Here is an 18,625-nt window from a genome sequence, read left to right as displayed (position 1 = left end):
CAGAGGGCCCTTCTGTTTAAAAAAAATAGAAACATCTGCTAAACTTCTAAAAAAAAATTCTCATGTCTTCTCCAGTTTCAGTTGGAAGTATTTTGGATAGGAAAATACAAACAGCTGCCTGATTGGAGCAGATTTGCCTCCCAGGATATTGTGAAGCATCCTGTTCTCTTGGCTTCTGAACTGATTTTTTATGTTTTAACCACTGAGAATTGGAGATATATGCTAAGCAAGCAACAACCATATAGTAGCCTATTCTTTATATACAAATACTCTTTCTGAAAATACAAAAATTAACATGCACACACACAAACATGCTCACAATCTTTAAGACAGTATCTTCCTGCATTAAACAAATAGAAAATTGTATCCCTTGTATAGTCTCAAACTGTCTCAGGGGAAAACTTTAAAATTAGTGTTCAGTTTCCTTCTTACAGCTTTTCATTTAATATTCTGAGTCATGGGTGGATAACCTAATCTACAGAGTGATGCAGTCCATGTGCGGTTTTAAAATCCCACAAAGAAATTCCTAACCCTCATGGCTGTGGAGAGATGCCTGAAAAATCACCATAGTAAAAAGTCCTGAAGAATCAATAAAATGGGATTGAACTAAAAAGCAAGTCAAAGTCATTACATTGTTTAAGTCTGGGTTCTGATCATAAAATGATTGAGACAAACGTGCCATGTGATTGGCTCCCAATCAAATTACCCTGGGACCCTATCAGCATCTTTACAAAACTGGAATTCCTAGTGGTCCTCCTGAGGGGTGGGCTGAGGAAACAGGGGAGAAAACTATGATGGTTAAACTGGCTTTAAGCCAGCTCATGCTTGACATCTGAAAACTGGCAAATTAGCCAAGTTCACTCTGTTGTCATCACCATTTAGAATTGCTATGTTTTAAGTGTTTGGTGTAGAAAAGAACATCTTTTGCTATTTTAACTTCCCATGAAGTAGGTGGTGAGTTTTGGTCAGTCCTGTAATTGCAGGGGCTTGTATGCAAGTGAGGTGGAAAACGTGCCCGTACCACTGCAACGCAGCCTACCGCTGCAGAGTTGGCCCCAACCACTTTGCTGCCTGAGGCAAAGGTGGTGCCTCCTGCCCATTTCCATGTACAAAAGATGACCGGGCTGGCAGCTGAAACTTAATGTCAACACTGGTGACAGGACAGGGTCCGCCCCCTCACCTGCCGGCAACAGGGTAGCTTAGAGGGCGCAGACGAGGACATGTAGTGCGCACAGCTCTGTCCATTCCGCTCCCCAGCAGCTGCTGCCTGAGGCAGATGCCGCACTCTGCCTAATAGTAGGGCTGGCCTTGTGCCACTGTGACTGAGGCATTCCTTCTACTGCCGTCATCAAAAGGCAAAGGGACCCTTGAGACACATGGAAATACAAAGATGTTATCCCTGCATGCAATAAACCAAGACGACTTCCTAGGATTTGGACTTAAAGCTCTTTCTTCCTGTCCCCAGTTCTTCATCCGCAAGTGCCTCTTTGCCTTTCGGAAGAGCAGCACTATACGTTTAGAACAAAACTAGCAATGGTCAGTTGGCAGCAGCACATGATGCCAAAAATAAGCCCCCTCCCTTGCACTGTAATGGTTGCCTATGCAGGAACTCCTTGAATTGCAGTTGTCTGTGAGGCTTCTTGGTTGGGGCAGCATCCTGTTGTGCTACATGTATAAGCTAATAATAACGGTAAGACTAGACAGCTCTGCCAAAGAAAACTCAGCATAGTCAGAGAACTACTCCCCAGAGTTCTCTGAGAGGAAGCTGCAGCAGTGAGCCTCACATCAACCAGCCCCCTAACTGGTTTATCCTTGAATGGAAGGAAGTCCCACAAAGGCAAAACAGATCAGCCTTCCTCAGCCTGGTGCCCTCCCCATGCTGGCTGAGGATTATGGGAGTTGTCATCCAACACATGGGGAGGGCACCAGGCTGGGGAAGGCTGTCCAAAGTTTCTAGGAAGGCTGTTTCAGAAGGCAGTGAAGTCTGGAACACAGGCGATATCCTCCCCACGCTCTGCCTATGTCTGTGCTCCCTCTCCTGGTCTGCGCCCCTCATTTCTCTTTCTGAGTCGGCAGTGCTCTCGCCACCAGCAATGGGCCTTCTCTATTCAGCCTAGAATCATTTAGGGGATGCACTTGGTGGTTGCTAAGCAACCACCGCATGCTCTTGCCTTCACACAGACTGGTAAAATGGCTGCCACTGAAAGCCTTCTCTACGGTTGCTAGGCAACCACACCTAGCAGGGCAAAACGGGCATTTGTGATGGGGAGCCAAGTCAGAGCAATACACTGACAAGTTAGCCTGGTGTGGGGTTTGAACGGGATGTTCTGGTCACTCCATCCAGTGCTTAATTTTTTAAAAGCGTGCGTGCATGCGCGTGTGTCAGAGCCCTGTTCTCCAAAGCCAGGGGTCTGTGATGGGGAGGATGGTTGTAGTTTCTCACATCTGAGGGGAAACAAACTCTGCACATGGCCTGCAGCACTCCCTTCTTGACTAAAAATGTATGTGTTCCAGAGTTAAGCCCCTACCAGGAAAACAGGGCTTAGCCCTGGCTCAAATTAAAAGCAATCAAATATATAAATAACCAAAATGTCAGGGAGACCACTAAGTTTGGAGTCGCCCGCGGTGTAACCATCTTCCCTTTTGAGGGGAGTCTTTGCCTTTGGACTTTGCTTTTGGGGCAAACATGTTTCTGAATTCTGCCAACGAAATGGCATCCGCTCTCTGCACAAATGCCCTAGAATCCTTTATTTACACCGACGAAACTTGCAGCTCCTTGTGACTCTTCTATGCCACAAGCTTCTAGTCCTCCCAAACATAATGGAGGTCCTCATGTTCCTGTCCCCGCCCAATATACCTGCCTGACCTGCTTTATTAAATTAAAAAAAATTAAAAGAAAAATTAAAATGCATCCATTCCAGACTAAAAAGAGACCTAAAAAAAAATAGGTTCAACTCTGATCACACGCCAGACCGAATAAGCCTGGTGTCATTAAAGTGCTAGACAGCTCCTGGTATCTTTGCCCTCCACCCCCAACTCCGCAGACCACACTTTCTGTTTGGGGGGTTTCCTGCCCCATCCCACCATCTGCCATTCATTCATGGGTGTCTGGACTTAGTTCATCCAGTTCTGTGCACGGCTTGATCTGGTGGTCTAACAAAGATGGGGTGCGTCGGAATGTAGCAGCTATCTGATCGAAGGTGCGCCCTCGGGTCTCTGGCACCTTGAGAAATGTGAAGATCGAGAACGCCAGCAGGAGTATGGCAAAGATGAGGAAGACGTAGGGGCCACACGCATCCTACAAGAAGTAAGGAGATGGTGAGTGACTGCAGCCATGTCATGTTCCCGGTGGTAGCCTCTTAAATCTGCAGATTTGGGGCATACCGCTAAGGATGGCAGAGTAAGAGAAGTATGGGGCACAATCCACTGCGAAATTGCCCATGTACAAGCCCACTGAAATGAATGGAAGATGTGCAAGAGCTGTACTGCATTTTACTGAACTGGTTCTGCTGGGTAGCTGTGATCTAATGTCTTTCAGGCGGACCATTGCACAACCTGAGGTGAGAGGTATCTAGCTGCTCAGGCTTGAAAAACGTATGCCTACTTGGCCCATTTGCCAGCTGGTGCAACCTAGATTAAAATTTGCAAAGCTTTGCATTACAAAATCTGACATGATTTTACTATGAGCAAACATTTAGCAATACGATCGGAATGAATTCAAATATGAAAACTTTATACTGTGCTTTTCTTGCTTTTCCTTTCATTATGGGTAAAGTCATGAGGATATTCAAGTGTGGGGTAGACCCTAAATCTCCCTCTTTTGGAAATTCCATGGCCATTGGCAATGCTGGCTGAGGATTGTGGGAGTTGTAGTCCAACACATCTGAAGGGCACCAGCTTGACAAAGGCTGTTCCAGAGTTTCCAGCTTGCTCTGGATTGCACTCCAAAGTTGTGGGCTTGCAGACGCACGCTCATACGAGGGTTTTCTGCAGTGTGTCACTTCCAAAAGAGGTTTTAAGCCTTACACTGTAAGGCTACCCTAACACGCTGTCCTGGAAGCCTTTATCCCTCATCCAAGTTGTGTGAGAAATGTCTGTGGCAGGGATGGGGCACCTTTCCCATCCAGATGTTGCTTGACTGGAACTCCCATCAACCCACATCATTGGCTGGGGTCACACATCTGGAGGGGCACACATTCCGCCCCCCGGTCTAGGGGTACCCAGTGATTCAAATAAAAGCATCTTACACAAGCTCCACGGCACCCTTTTCTTCGTTGCTGACAAGTTGCTAGGCCGGCGATGGGGAAGTGCCACTGTTAAGTGCTGGAAGTATGGAGATCAGGAGCTCAGTGCTAAAGCCCCGGCTTTGCATGCAAAAGGTCCCAGGTTCGGTTCCCAGTGTCTCCAGGTAGGGCAGGAAAACCTCTTGTCAGCAATCGTTGACAGTACCAGTGGAGGCTGGGGGCTCTGACGTCAGTGGGGCGGTGAATCCGCTCCAGGTTTCAGTCTGAAGGCTAAGGAGCTGTCCAAGGTCCACACCTTGGACAGCTCCTTTAGAGTTCTGACTGAAACCTGGAGCAGATTCACCGCCCCACTGGCATCGGAGCCACCAGCCTCCACTGGACAATGCTGAGGCAGACGGATAAGTGGTCTGGCTCGGTATTTCCCGTAACCACACCAGACATTTCTGAGATGCTTTCATCCAGCCTGGCCCCTCCAGATGCACTGGGCTACAACTGCCCTTGTACTATGCTGGCTGGGGATGATGGGAGTTGTGGCCCAACACATCTGGAGGGGGCCAGGTTGGGGAAGGCTGCTTTAAGTGTGTGATGCCAGGATTGAAGCTGGGGCCTTTAAGTGCACTGCATGAGCTTCCAGTCCCTTCCTGGGCCCAATTCAAAGCTGGAATTAAACTAAAAAGGCCTAGATGGCTTGGGCCCAAGTTATCAGATCATCTCCCCCACCCCACGCCAAAGGAGGTGAGGCAGGTGGCTACTGAAGAGAGGGCCTTTTCAGTGGTGGCACCCCAGTTGCAAAATGCCCTCCCCAGACAGGCCTGCCTGACGCCTACATTATGGTCTCTCCAGCGCCAAGTGAAGAGCTCTTTATTTTCCCAGGCTTTTTAGTCCTTCATTTTAACACATTGTTTCAATGTACTCTGGTTTTCATTTTGGTTGTATTCTGTTTTAAACTTAAGGGTTTTTATATAATGTTGTGTTTTATGGTTCTAAGTTTTGTTTTGTGAACTGTCTAGAGAGCTTCAGCTACAGGGTGGTAGCAGTAATTAAACCATGAAGTCATGGCCCCTCCAAGAAGCATGCTTAAAAGGCCCCCGCTAAGATTCTCTGAGTTCAGAGAATGTCAGCTTTCACATTCCTTTGCACAAGACAATGTGCTCTGCTTATGGGCATCAATACACAGTCCCACTCACAGACGCTGCTGCACCTCCCTCCACCCCCAGCCAAAGAGATCAATGACTGACGGAAACTCACTGCAATTGACGGGAAGCTCATGCCAATGATGAAGTTGCAAGTCCAGTTGGCGAAGCCGGCTACAGCCATTGCGGCTGGGCGGGGTCCCTGGCTGAATAACTCTGCCACTATGAACCATGGGATGGGCCCTGGACCAATCTCAAAGAATGCCACAAAGCCAAAGATGGCAACCATGCTGAGGTAGCCAACTGCAGGCGCACGATCCTGTTGTAGGGAGAAATAGGCGTTGCTGTGTTAATTCCCTAGCTACAAAAAGGGCCAGCGCCGAGACACCGGTCCATACATTTTACATACTTAAATCTTAAATGGTTCTGGTTCTTCTGCTAGTTTTAATTGTTTCATGATTGAATTTTGCTTTTATATAATTGTATTTTATTGCTTTTAATTCTGTAAACCTAAATTCTTTTGATAAATCTTATGGTATAGAAATTAATCGCACAATCAATTAAGGGCTCAATCCTATGGGGATAGCCGGCGGCCTCCAAACCCGTAGGCAACCCTCTATCCAATGCATGTCAGGAGAAGCACGGAGGGGATCGTTCCCTCCACGCTTCTCCTGCCCTGCATTTGCAGCTAGATAGCCGATTTTGGCTATCTAGCCGTGGGAAGGCAGAGCAGGGAAGGAGGCTGCCGGACGACACATAGGATGTGTCGTACCAGCATTTCCACCTTCCCCGCCCCAGAACGCCCCGTTTTGGCTGCTCTGCACTCCTCTTCCAAGTGTGGCGTGCGAGGCCATTGTGCACTGCCTATGAGGCAGTGCGGAAGAGGAGGAAGGTCGGTTCCCGGAAAACCACATATCCTATGGCCGTCTAGCCACTGACTAGAAGGCATAGGATTGCTCCCTCCATCAATCAACATCTGTGTCTCCTTGCTGAACTATTACCCACTTAGTAGTTCAGTAGTGAAGTATCTTTGATGACGACTTCTCAGCACCCCCACAAAACTGCAGTTATTTGGGGGCAGGCACGACTAATTAAGCTGCGTTCAGCCCAACTTCATTTCAACCATGGATTCCTTGCAAGAGGAAAAAAGGTGGGATATAAATGTAATAATAAATAAAAATAAAATAAATAAGTGAGGCTAATCTAGGGCCCGACTTCATCAGATGCCTGCACTAGACAAAGACAATGGTATCTGTACATGTAAGTTTTGGTGTCCAGAGCAAACGTGGAATGTTTGGGGCAGCCTGGACTATGAGGTGAGAGGGGGCACTCTTATAAATGGTGTGGACAGAGGGTGTTGTGAGGAATTATCTTCTCTCCTTCAAAATGCTAGAACTCCAGGGTCATGCACTGAAACCAAGGGCCAGTCAATTCAGGCCGGACGGTTGCTTCACTCCGTGGAACTCCCTGCCACGAGAAGTGGTGAGGATGGCCAATGGGCAAAATAGCTTTCAGAGAAGGTTAGGCGTATCAACAGAGGACATACCCATCTAGGCCCATAAATGGCTGCGTTCTTTGCCCAGCTACTCACCACCAAGAGGAGAGATGCCATCATAAGGAGAGCACACACACACATACCGAGCAAGCCCAGGAGATGCAAGGTTCGTCTCCCTGCCCGCTCCACCAGGAACACCTGGGATAGAGGAAATACAGAGAAGAAGGCGTAGCAAAGATGAAGTCGGAAAGCACTACAGAGAAGAGGATATGGGAAAACAATAGAAAAGGGAGGCCAAAGTGGACTGGCCGTGATCAGAGCTTTACTCCAGAGAGCACCTCCTCTGCAAGGCCTTCCCCAAGCTGGCACCCTCCAGAAGTGTTGGACTACAACTCCCATCATCTCCAGCCACCATGCTGACTGGGGAATGATGAGAGTTGTAGACCAACACATCTGGAGGGCACCTGGTTGAGGACGGCTGTTATATAGAGAGGCAAGAGCCCACAATCTTGCTGGCATCATACCAGGTGGCATACAAAGCCACCTATGTAAGGATGCCTGAGGATTTCATTTGATCCACATTTTTAAGGAAAGATTTTAAGATTAAGATTTTAAGCTGTGTTGGACTAATGCATAGATCAATCCACAGTTATCTTTCAGATTATGCACTGCTCTGAATTTGGCAGTACAGTTATTGGCTAAAAAAAAGTACCAGAATATGTCCCAAAAATGCATATTGCCCTAAGTAATTAAACGGAAATTTTCATGTGTGTCTGTTTTTCATTAAAAATTTGTGTAGTGACATGGAAACTGAACAGTCTGTGAATGAATAGCAACCCCCTAAATGTACTGTTCTCACTGGGGGAAAAGGGAGAACCACTAGGGTCTCCCCTTTAATGAGGGGAAGGTATCCCTACTCCAGAACTGTACATACTCCACGAAAGCTTATGCCAGAATAAATTTGTTAGTCATTAAGATGCCTCAAGGCTCTTCGTTGTTTTCGCTTTGTCAGATGCATGAAGTGTTATCCTCATTGGCACATTTACCTCTAATCTAGTCTATCTGCACTAAAGAGATATGTGAATGACATTCAAGACGAGGCTGGACAGCCACCTGCCAGGGATGCTCTGACTTGGATTCCTGCGCTGAGCAGGGGGTTGGACTCGATGGCCTTGTAGGCCCCTTCCAACCCTACTATTCTATGATTCTATGACCCCTGGATAGAGAAAGCCCAGATGGAGTCAAGCCCACCGAGGTGGCGGTTCGCTGCTCCATCACCTTCCCCGTGAAGGGAAGCGGCCCTGCAGGCTGGATGGGCTGGCACAGCAGGCCACTTCTGGCCCGAGGGCAGGAGGATCCCTGTCCCTGCTGGAAGGCCTCACATGATTCCACTGGTTTTGTTTCTTGCCTAGAAAGCAGAATGCCGGGAGCTCCTTGAAAATCGCAGGAGGCGGCTGCCTTCTGCTCTGAGTAGCCCTTCTCCATATGCGTTGCCCTGACAAGTGGCAGAGTGACTCCTGCCCTGAGACTGTCCCCCTGGACAAAATGATTCAGAGGGTGGGAGACATGCTCATCTTAAAGCAGGATCCATTGTGCCACCTGTGCAGCAGCTCTCAATGCGGGAATGCAGCGGGCATCACAATGTGTTAAAGGTCTGTTGGACTGAAGTGACCATTCGTGTGAATGTGGCTTCCATGACCGGGGGTGCAACCGGTGGGGCTGGAGGTCCTTACCGAAATAACGGTGAACACCGTGTTGACCACACCAGCTCCGATAGTGGCGTAGATGGGTTGCTCCAGCCCGGCTTTTGTGAAGATATCGGTTGAGTAATAGAAGACCTACGAGGGTGAAAGATGAGCAAGAGCGGTCAGGTGAAGGCTCCTCAAGACCACCCCCCACCGCCCACTCTAAGTCAGCCTCCCCCAACCTGGGGCCCTCCTTATGTGTTGGACCAACTCCCAGAAGGGGGGGGGGGTGTCTGGGAGTTGTCGTCCAACACATCTGCAGCTGTATCTGCTCTCCTGCCAACCGGCTGCAACTCACCGCATTGATGCCAGAGAGCTGCTGGGACAACTGCAAGACCACCGCAATCAGCAGGGGCTGGCGGTAGATGCGGGCGCGGAAGAGCTGGAGCAGGGAGACCTTGCGCTCCAGGTCCATGCGGCGCTTCTCTTCTTTCATCTCAGTGAGAGCTGCACTCACATCCGCAAGTCCTGTCAGCCGCTTGAGACCTGGTGAGGACCAGAGAGGGGCTGCTTAAGGTGTGTTCAATGTGTGCGTGTGGGGTGGGGGGAGCTGATGGGCATGGGGACGGATGGAACAGTTGGACAGTAACAGAGGAGGGGAGGGGAGGGGGGCAGGTGGAGCAACGGAGAGGAGGAAAAATGGAGGGCTGTCTAGCAGTTGCGATGGGTGGAATGGAATGGAACTGGAAAGAAGGAAGAGGTGGATCCAAAGGGAGGAAGGAGGATTGTTTGTGAGGATCAAATGGACCATGAGTGGAAGGAATTATCTGCAGCAAGGCCGGCTCCAGATTCTGGAGGGCCTATGGGCAGGACACACATAATGGGCCCCCTCCTCCCAAGCCACTCGTCTGCCTGCCAGGCAGAGGGCCAGAGAGCATGCAGGCTGCAGCATCCCCTGCTCCTCCACCTTGTCCCCCCCACTGTTGCCTGGGCCAGAGCAAGAGGCAGGGGGGCTGCAATGGGGAAGAGGGGGCGCACGCGCAAAGGGGTTCTTGTCTTGTGACCAACATGCCTACCCTTGGAAGAATAACGGACGAAGGCAGAAAGGGGGTGGTCAGGTATATGGGCAGAGGAAGAAGCCAGATGGAGGATGGCTGATGGGAGGAAGGGTGGACAAGTGGACTGATGGAGGGTGGGGGCCTGATGAAGGCTGCATCCCATGCTCACCTACCTCAGAGAAAGTTTCACTGAACAACAGCCTGGTTTGCCTTTAAGTAAACAGGCATCGAATCGGGCTGCGAGTGGAATGGAGTGGATGACAGTGGAAAGAAGGAAGAGATGGCTGGAAGGAAGTGATGGACAGAAGGAGGATGAAGGGAAGGGACAGGCACGGATGAGTAAAAGAGGGGACATGGGAGGTAGGTGGGAAGATGGAAGGCTGGCCAGAGGGAAGCAGAGTTGGGCAAAGGAGCGGACAGTAGGCATGAGCAGAGAGCAGGAACTGGGCATGGAAGAGGAAGGGTAGACTCACTTTCTTTTGCCTTGGACTCCTTGTTGCGGATGATGTACAGGTACCGAGGGCTCTCGGGGCAGAAGGGGAACAACAGGAGCTGGAGGGCGGAGGGGACCACAGTGATACCCATCAGGAGGGGCCACAGCGTGGGTGTGCCCAGGAGCGTTTCCAGCCCAAACACCTGTTGCGGGAGAGATGGCGTGTGTTTAATCGGCTCCTAACCCATCCAATTCCGAAGGCTCAGGTGCAGCAACACCAGTGGAATGAGAGAAAATCCCTTTTCCTGTTCAGTATTGCACCCTTCCTCCCTAACCGGGTGCCCTCCAGATCTGGCCAGGAATTATGGGAATTGCAGCCCAGCACATCTGGAGGGCACCAGGTTGGGCCAGGCTGCAGTACTGTACACTCAAAAGGAAAATTAACAGTGCTGTCATAACACCCGCCTAAATGCCAGGCCTCCATGTCCATACCTGGTCCGTGTCACAGAGTGCTCCCCAACAACACCCCCTTCCTCCCCTGGAAAAGAGGCCCTGCCCCAAAATATTTCTAGGAAGTGGTGGCCAAGGATGGGGGGGGGGGGCGTTTTGGCAGTTCATTACCTGTGCAATAAGGATTCCAATGACAATGGCCAGTTGATTCAGCGTGCCCAGTGCCCCGCGCAGGTTGGTGGGGGAGATTTCCCCCACGTACATGGGGACGAGACCCGAGGCAAATCCTGGTGTGGCAGGAAAGAGGGACAGGGAGGGAACAAAGGATGAATGAGAAGGCAGCCAGATTAACTTGGCCACTCTCCGCCTGACCCTGCTCCTACTCAAGATGGAAACACAGTAGATCTCACAATTGCCACCTAGGTGAAAGACGGCTACCAAAGTTCTTTCTAGGCCGGGGGGGGTTCCTGTCTTAGGGTGGCCTGGCATCCTCTTTTACAGAGGACAGTCCTCTTTTTGATGGGCTGCCAAAGGACTCTCGTCTGTCTGAAGGTCTGTCCGGTCCAAGTCCAGCTGAAAGATAAGACCCAGCGCAACAGAGAGCGTGAAGTCGACAGCGCACGCCTGGACAGCCCTCAGAGCAGGCGCACGGCTGCCCTGCTCATCGGCTGCCCCACAATGGTGAGATGGATGGTATTCCTCTTTAAATTATAATAACCATTTCTCAATTTGCATTTGTACATATAAATTTAGCTCATGCAAATCAGTCTCTTCTCCTTTGGGGCGATGTGTAAGCGGCCATCCTGCTTCAACAATGCCCCCCCCAATATGTCTCTCCCTTTAGTTCTAAGTCTAAGTCTGACTTAGAGCTGACTTGTCTGCCTTTGCATTGTTATATCCAGGCTCAGTTGTGTGTGCATGTGTGTTGAGAGGGAGGGTGTGGGTTGTGGCCACTCCATAGCGAGTCACAGGCCATCCGCACCTGCTCCATGACCCTCCCTCCCTTAGTGCAACTTTGCACGTTCTCGAGTTGCACCTTGGACTTCTAAATGGGTGCTTGGGCCAAGCCCTCAAACATCTCCCACTTTTCTTCTCTCTCCTCCTCACATTTTCGTTGCATCACAGGTCCCTGCTTTATCCCACCCCAAAATCAACAGTCCCTTTCTTACCTGAGAAAGCCCCAATAGTAAACCGTCCAATGATCATCATCTCGTAGGACTTGCCCAGCTCAGCTAAGCCCATCAAACCACCACCGAGAAAGGCTAGACTGTTATTCACAATCATGGCCCTCTTCCTAAAACGGCAGAGAGGAAAAAAAGTGAGTGCGTGCGTGCGCGCACTCGTGCGTGTGTGTGTGAAGTTAACCTAGATTTGAAGAGTTTCAAACAGTTTCTAAACTTTAGACCCTAAAGCAGTCTTCCCCAACCTGAGGCCCTCCAGAGGTGTTAGTCTACACTTCCCAGAATCCCCCCAGCCAGCTCTACTGGCTGGAGGGATTCTGGGAGTTGTAGTCCAACGCCTCTGGAGGTCCCAGGTTGGGGAAGGCTGATCTAAAGCCTCAGGTATGCCTAGAAGTTGTGCCATTTGCCCTCGGAGCCCTTTCTCCCTGGAAGTGTGGGCCGCTGTTGGGCATTACTCAGTGGCAAGGGAAGGAAGCATTCTGCAGATGCTCAGGGGAATGCTGCTATTACTTCACAACAGCCCAGCTGAGCCCTGGAATTCCAAACAGTTTCTCCTTGGGCTCTGTCCGAATGAATCCTGACTCAAAGTGGCCCTGGTTTCACTTACCCCACCAAATAATTGTACATTGTCAGAATCTAAGAATTAAATACGATCAACTGCAAAAACTGCAAAAGCAGTGAAGAAAAGGCCTGTCTAAGTCTACTTTGATTTTACATCAAGCAGACAGGGAGACTCAAATCTCCTTTTAAGATGGGCTTCTAGGAGGCTAGCATTTAGGGCTATGCTTTTTTGTCCCCTGCCCCAGCTTCTGTGCCGATGGCATATGGTAATTCAACGGGTGCTGTGCTTTCCAGTATAGGGATGGAGCAATGATGCAAGCTTCCCCTACTGACTTACTGCCTGTCACATGGTTATTAGAGGCACCGGTACCCTGTTGGGAGCAGGGTTGGGGAGAAATATTGGCAATTGAGCAACTGGAACAACCAGCCATAGCTGAGGAACTCTGCACATGTTCAGAGATACCTCTTCTTTTTCATGACTTCACGCAGAGTGGTCTTACCTGCCGAGCCATTCCGAGACGACGCCCACCATGAAGGAGGAGAGCATGCCCCCAATGGAGAAGATGGCGACAGACAAGGACCACAGTGTTTTGAGGGTGTTGGGGTCAATGGGCACACCATGGCGATTCTTCCATGTGTCATTGTAATTCTGCTCAATTATCTGAGCGGGATGACAAGAAAACAGGATCAGTAAGAAAGCCCTTCTCTCAGTCCCAAGCAATAGATCAGCCTTCCCCAACCTGGTGCCCTCCAGATGCGCTGGACTACAACTCCCACAATCCTCAGTCAGCGTGGCCAATGGCAATGCAGGCTGAATATTGTGGGAATTGTAGTCCAACACATCTGGAGGACACCAGGTTGGGGAATGGTGCAATCGGTCTTTCCCCCTGCCAGTCCATTCTTAGAATCATAGAATCATAGAATAGTAGGGTTGGAAGGGGCCTACAAGGCCATTGAGTCCAACCCCCTGCTCAGTGCAGGAATCCAAGTCAGAGCATCCCTGACAGGTGGATGTCCAGCCTCGTCTTGAAGGCCTCCAGTGTGGGAGAGCCCACCACCTCCCCGGGGAATGGGTTCCATTGTCGCATTGCTCTAACAGTCAGGAAGTTTTTCCTGATGTTCAGCCAGAATCTGGCTTCCTGTCACTTGAGCCCATTATTCCGTGTCCTGCACTCGGGGATGATGGAGAAGAGATCCTGGCCTTCGTCTCTGTGACAGCCTTTCAAGTACTTGAAGAGCGCTATCCTATCTCCCCTCAAGTCTTCTCCAGGCTAAACATGCCCAGTTTTTTCAGTCTCTCTTCACAGGGCTTTGTTTCCAGTCCCCTGATCATCTTTGTTGCCCTCCTCTGAAACCTCTCCAGTTTGTCTGCATCCTTCTTAAAGTGTGGTGCCCAGAATTGGACACAGTACTCCAGATGAGGCCTAACCAGTGCTGAGTAGCTGTCTTGTCCGACAGTTGACAAGAAAACCCCAGGGAACCACTTACAAACACCCCAATTCACATCCAAAGGATTCTTATGTATTGTGTGTATTAGAATGTGAGCCTGTGAGAAGGGGCTGCTATTATTATTATTACTGATGGACCTGATGAAATGGACAGTGTGCACAAAAGCTGATGCCATGCTAAAGGCACAATCCTATGCAGGTTTTGACAGAAAAAAGTCCTACAACCTGCAGCATGAGCCAGCCAGCCATGCTAGCTGGAACATGCTGGGAGTTGCTGGACTTCTTCCGGCCTAAACATGCATAGGATTGTGCCCTAAATGTGTTAGTCTTTAAGATGCCACAAGACTCTTTTGTTTTTGCTGCAACAGACTACCACGGCTCCCCCCTCTGGAAATTATCATGTTTATCAAAAGAGATTAATCATACCAATGGACAGCCATTTGTCAGGGATGCTCTGACTTGGATTCCTGCATTGAGCAGGGGGTTGGACTCGATGGCCTTGTAGGCCCCTTCCAACCCTACTGTTCTATGATTCTATGATTCTATACCATACATTCACAGTGAATTCTGCACATAAATACCAGCTAACGTAACTGCTCAGGGATCAAGCACGCCACAAGTTCAATCCCAGCATCTCCAAGGACAGCTGCAAAGGACCTCTCTCTCTGTCTGAAGCCTGGGAGAGCCACCCCCAGTCAGTATAGACTTAGGGGAAGGGAACCAGTGGCCCTCCAGATCTTGCTGGATTACAACTACCATCGCCAGTGACCATTGGCCATGCAGGCTGGGGCTGATTGGAGCTGTAGTCCAACAATGTCTGGAGGGCCACCAGCTCCCTGCCCCTGGTGCAGACAAAGCTAAAAGGGCCATGTCTCCTAGTGCAAGGTTCCTGGGTCCCCCGTGCAATTTAATATAGTGCAAAGTGGTTCTGCTGATTATGATGATGACTGATAATTATGATGATGACAATGATAATAATGGATGATTATTGATTATGCTTATTGCTTATTGATTTATTCTGCAATAGCCAGGAGGGTGATTAACCAGAAGAGCATAATTGAAAAAACGCCCTTTCCTTGGAATACCTGGTGGGTGTGACATGGCAGCCTGCACAGTGCATATGCATTCATTCATTCATATCCCACCTTTTTTCTTACTTAAGGAACCAAGGTAGCGTACATAATCTTTCTCCTCCTCCATTTTATCCTCACAGCAACAACCCTGTGAGGTGGGTTGGGCTGAGAGTCTGCGACTGGCCCAAAGTCACCCAGTGGGCTTCCATGGCCGAGTGGGGACTAGAAGCCGGATCTCCCGACTCCCAGTCCAACACTCTAGCCACTACACCACACTGGCTCTATGCATATTGATTTATAACATGGATATGCACTAGGGACTAGATATATCCATTCCCCACCCAGAGAGTTAACTTCTTATAGCCTTCCCTAACCTGGTGCCCTCTGGATCTGTTGGACTACAAACCCTATCATCCCCAGCCAGCATGGCCATTGCAGTCCAACACATTTTGAGGGCACCAGGTTGAGGAAAGCTGAACCATGAAGATGGACAATGCTAGCAACTCCTGTTAACAACATTTAAAGAAGGGATTCTCAAAAGGCAAACCAAAAACAAGGAGAAAATCCCATTTACCACTGCTTGAAAAACAGGGACTCTTTGTTAAATCTGGACATCTGTATCCTAGGGGGCTTTCCAGATCACTATCTGCACACGCTCAGAGGCGCTTTCAAGATCACTATCTGCACACGCTCAGAGGCATGCCTCTTGGTTGTCACTTCAGCCCTGGTGTTGTTCCCCAGTTACGCCCCGCCATGCTGGCCAGGGGACTCCACCCTCAGTACCTTTTGCGGCGCATTGATGACTCCGATGTTGTAGCCAAACTGCAAGGATCCCAAGACAGCCGTGAAGACGGACAGGATTAAGGTGGGAGTGATCCCGCTCCCAGCGTCGTCCTCTCTTTCCTGCAACACGCAAGCAAAGAGGACAGCCCTTAATTTTGTCCCTCTTTTCAGCTCACATCGTACCTGAAGCTGCCAAGGATGGCCCGTGCCCATGATATCGCCTAGCTCTTTGTAGAGGTCGGTCCCTTGTGGATGCAGATGTGGAGTCCCACGGGGAGTGGCAGAGCAGGAGACAGGGAAAGCTAGACCCCCAGTGTTCAGTCTGCTCGGGCGTTCTCCTGCGCAAGAGGACTCCTGCACTCCTGTACAGAACCCATTCATTTCGATGGGGGCTTGTGCAGGAGAACGTTCCACTGGATTGGTGCCCCATGTTAATTTTAGTGTATGTGTGGGCATAAGCAGGGGCTCTTCCTCTTGTTGGATCAGCGGGCATATTTGGCATGCTGGGAAAGTGTAATGGGTGCTGTCACAAAATGGCGGCCATACGGTGGAGGTGCCCATTCACTAAATGGCTGCCCGGTTGGGCACACCAGTCACAAAACACCCATTTCACAGAAGGCAAGGCTGAAAGAGGCTAAAAGACAAGCAATCTGCCCATGCACCTGCATCTATGGCAGAGGCGAGATCTGAGCTCCAAAACACAAGCCCACCCCTTTGCAGCCACGGTTTTCGCTCTTGTTCAGGATCACCCCCCCCACACACACACACACACAGATTCTCTTCTCTTTCTCCCCCAGTTTCCCTGCTGCCATTCCCAAGCCTCCCCACTTACAGGCTGCGGCAATTCCTTCCTTCGGGAGGCTGGGAGGACTGCCTAGTAAATCATTGGCCTCCAGCCACCCGCCCAACTTCCTAAGAATTTCTCCTGGTCCACACGGGGGGGGGGGGGGGGCATTCTGGGGCATCAAGATGGCAGGCTGTTGGGGGCCCGTGCTTCGCTCTGAAACCCTCCTGCCCAGCCCAGTTATTTAATTACTGAATTAAAATAATTGCAGGCTATCCACAGGGCCGAGGGGTCCACGGGTGCAGGGAGCACCATGTTGCCTACCGCCATTTGGATTTTTCCACCTCAGCCCCCCCAAATGTCCCACATTTTCCAATGCCTAACAACATTGTCTTGTTCGCATGATAACAAGTCTCCAGGAGGGATATTTTGCTGAGAACCTGGGGCTGGAGACACCTGGGGGGGGGGAATCTTTGGTGCCACATAGACCATCCTTTCCCAACCTGGTGCCCCCCAGATGTGCAGTCATCCAGCACATCTAAAGGGCACCAGGTTGGGGAAGGCTGGCATAGCGCATGGGCATTTCCAGCTCCAAGTGTACCTTATTTCTTCCTGTCCTCGATCAAGACTAGTGAACAAGTCTTCCCAGTTTTCTTTCCAGAGCACCAGCATGCATAGCATTGTGAGGGGGGAGGAGTACAAATTGCCAGGCATTTCTTTTCCCCGAGGCACCGTCCAGGGAGAGTCACATTGTCCAGCCATGCCCATTTAGGCTGTGCTCAGCTTGGCAGGAGAAACATCAATATTTGATCTCAGCAGTATCAAATCCACTATTATCATCCCCTGCACCCAGAACACCGGCCAGGGAGAGGGGAGAAGGAGCAGAAGGAAGGAAGGAAGGGAGGGAGGGAGGTAACCCATAATCTCACAGAATGGTCCCAAAAGATCTCAGCTGAGCAGCAATGGAGAAAAAGGGAATCCATGTAACTCAACCGCTTGATGCCTTGCATGAAAGTGCAATAGTCTTCAACAGGCAATACACAGCACACTAATTAACAGGCCTCAAGGTCACACACCATCTCAGGCACATGGGAAACATGAAACATTTCTATGCAACGTTCCTCGTGTAAAACCCATATGTTACACATCAGGATCAGAGGCTTCAAGGAAGCAAAGGCTCAAGGTCAAATATTACCTCCGTGACATGAGGAAGCCTGATGCGATCTTCCTGCCTTTGCATGACCCTTGTGCAAAGGGCATGATGGCTAAGCACAGGTGTGCAAACAGTGGCCAATGTCTGCCCAGGCTGTTAATCTACTTTTGATCTTGCATCATTATTGATCTTTAATTGCACCAAAATTTTCTTCCAGGTTTCAAGCTTCTGGGGATACTCAAAAAGAATGCCACAAGACTTTGTCCCCTCTTTCTCCTTCCGGTCCTGAAAATACTGTCTGCTCCTCCTTTTTTGATTGGCCTCCGGATTGTTTTTAAAAACTTTCGGCTTCCTTTTGACTGAAAGGGCTTCTGGTGGCAGAGCTGGTGTGCCCTGGCTGGCACTGCCTTGGCTTACGGTCAACGTGCTGCCAAAGTCTCTACTCTGCTCTTCCTAAATGAATAATAAGGGAGCCCTGCTGACGCGCAGCACACATCCCCGCACCGCTCCAGGGCCAGCTGCCTCCGAAGCCTCGGACCAGCACACCCACAGCAGTGCACATCTCCACCACATCTGAGGGCCGAGTTCAGGAGTCCCACCCTGGTGTGGGCAACCTGCATGGGGCCCCTTCTGGGGTAGAGGACATGTTTAGACCAGACCTCTCTGGCCTGCTGAAAGCCAATTTAAAGCAAAAGGAGAGAAACATCACATACCCTTTTTCTGCCAAGTGCCATCCTGAACCATTTAGAAAAGAGTGTCCTCCTCCTGCGAAGTGAGTCATGCCGCCCCGCCTGCCTGCCCTGTGTTGTCCCTCCCACTTCCTTTAGGTCTGGTATTTTGGGGCGAGGCTGTTTCCATGGAACTGGGTGACAGAAAAGGGCAGCCAGAAGGAAGAGCCGGAGCAACAAGGGAGAGCTATGACAACACAAGGCTGCGTTGCCTAGTGGTTAGGTGTCAGATTGCGACCCTGCCTACTTTTGTTGTTGTTGTTTTTTCTGGCAGGGCTCCTGATTTTTAAACAAGTGTGTGGCAGGTAGATATTCAACAGGTGGAGCTTTCCCCTGTTGCAGAAAGGGGTTTTACCTGTTGAATTTCTGCCTACCATTAAGCTACTTACAGGCACAGAAGGTGGATTTTTTAAGGT

The 18,625-nt window shown here is 50.0% G+C and overlaps 1 protein-coding gene across 4 annotated transcripts; it reads right to left on the bottom strand.

Annotated features, from left to right (window-relative positions):
• Positions 1–238: 238 nt before the first annotated feature.
• On the bottom strand, positions 239–18,294 carry SLC2A4 (solute carrier family 2 member 4). 4 transcript variants are annotated; one of them, XR_014784005.1, is made up of 12 exons: positions 18,195–18,262; positions 15,545–15,664; positions 12,741–12,901; positions 11,668–11,792; positions 10,670–10,785; positions 10,089–10,251; positions 8,916–9,103; positions 8,606–8,710; positions 6,969–7,070; positions 5,493–5,696; positions 2,302–3,298; positions 239–1,862 (listed from the first exon to the last, which is right to left on the bottom strand). XR_014784005.1 is itself a non-coding variant. In XM_084806822.1 (11 exons), the coding sequence occupies exons 1-11, from the start codon at positions 18,213–18,215 to the stop codon at positions 3,095–3,097; spliced, it is 1,509 nt and encodes a 502-aa protein (XP_084662948.1). In that variant the 5' UTR covers positions 18,216–18,294; the 3' UTR covers positions 242–3,094. The 4 variants fall into 4 exon arrangements, 1 of the variants encoding a protein (XP_084662948.1); XR_014784006.1 differs by having other exon boundaries at positions 244–1,862; positions 2,983–3,298; positions 18,195–18,285; XR_014784004.1 differs by having other exon boundaries at positions 244–1,862; positions 2,180–3,298.
• Positions 18,295–18,625: the final 331 nt, after the last annotated feature.

This window comes from Heloderma suspectum, chromosome 6, assembly GCF_057233095.1.
Source record: "Heloderma suspectum isolate Gila_16-S chromosome 6, 16-S_ref, whole genome shotgun sequence".
Taxonomy (NCBI): domain Eukaryota; kingdom Metazoa; phylum Chordata; class Lepidosauria; order Squamata; family Helodermatidae; genus Heloderma; species Heloderma suspectum.
Note: the sequence above shows the minus strand (reverse complement) of the source record. Positions and strands in the feature narration are given on the sequence as shown.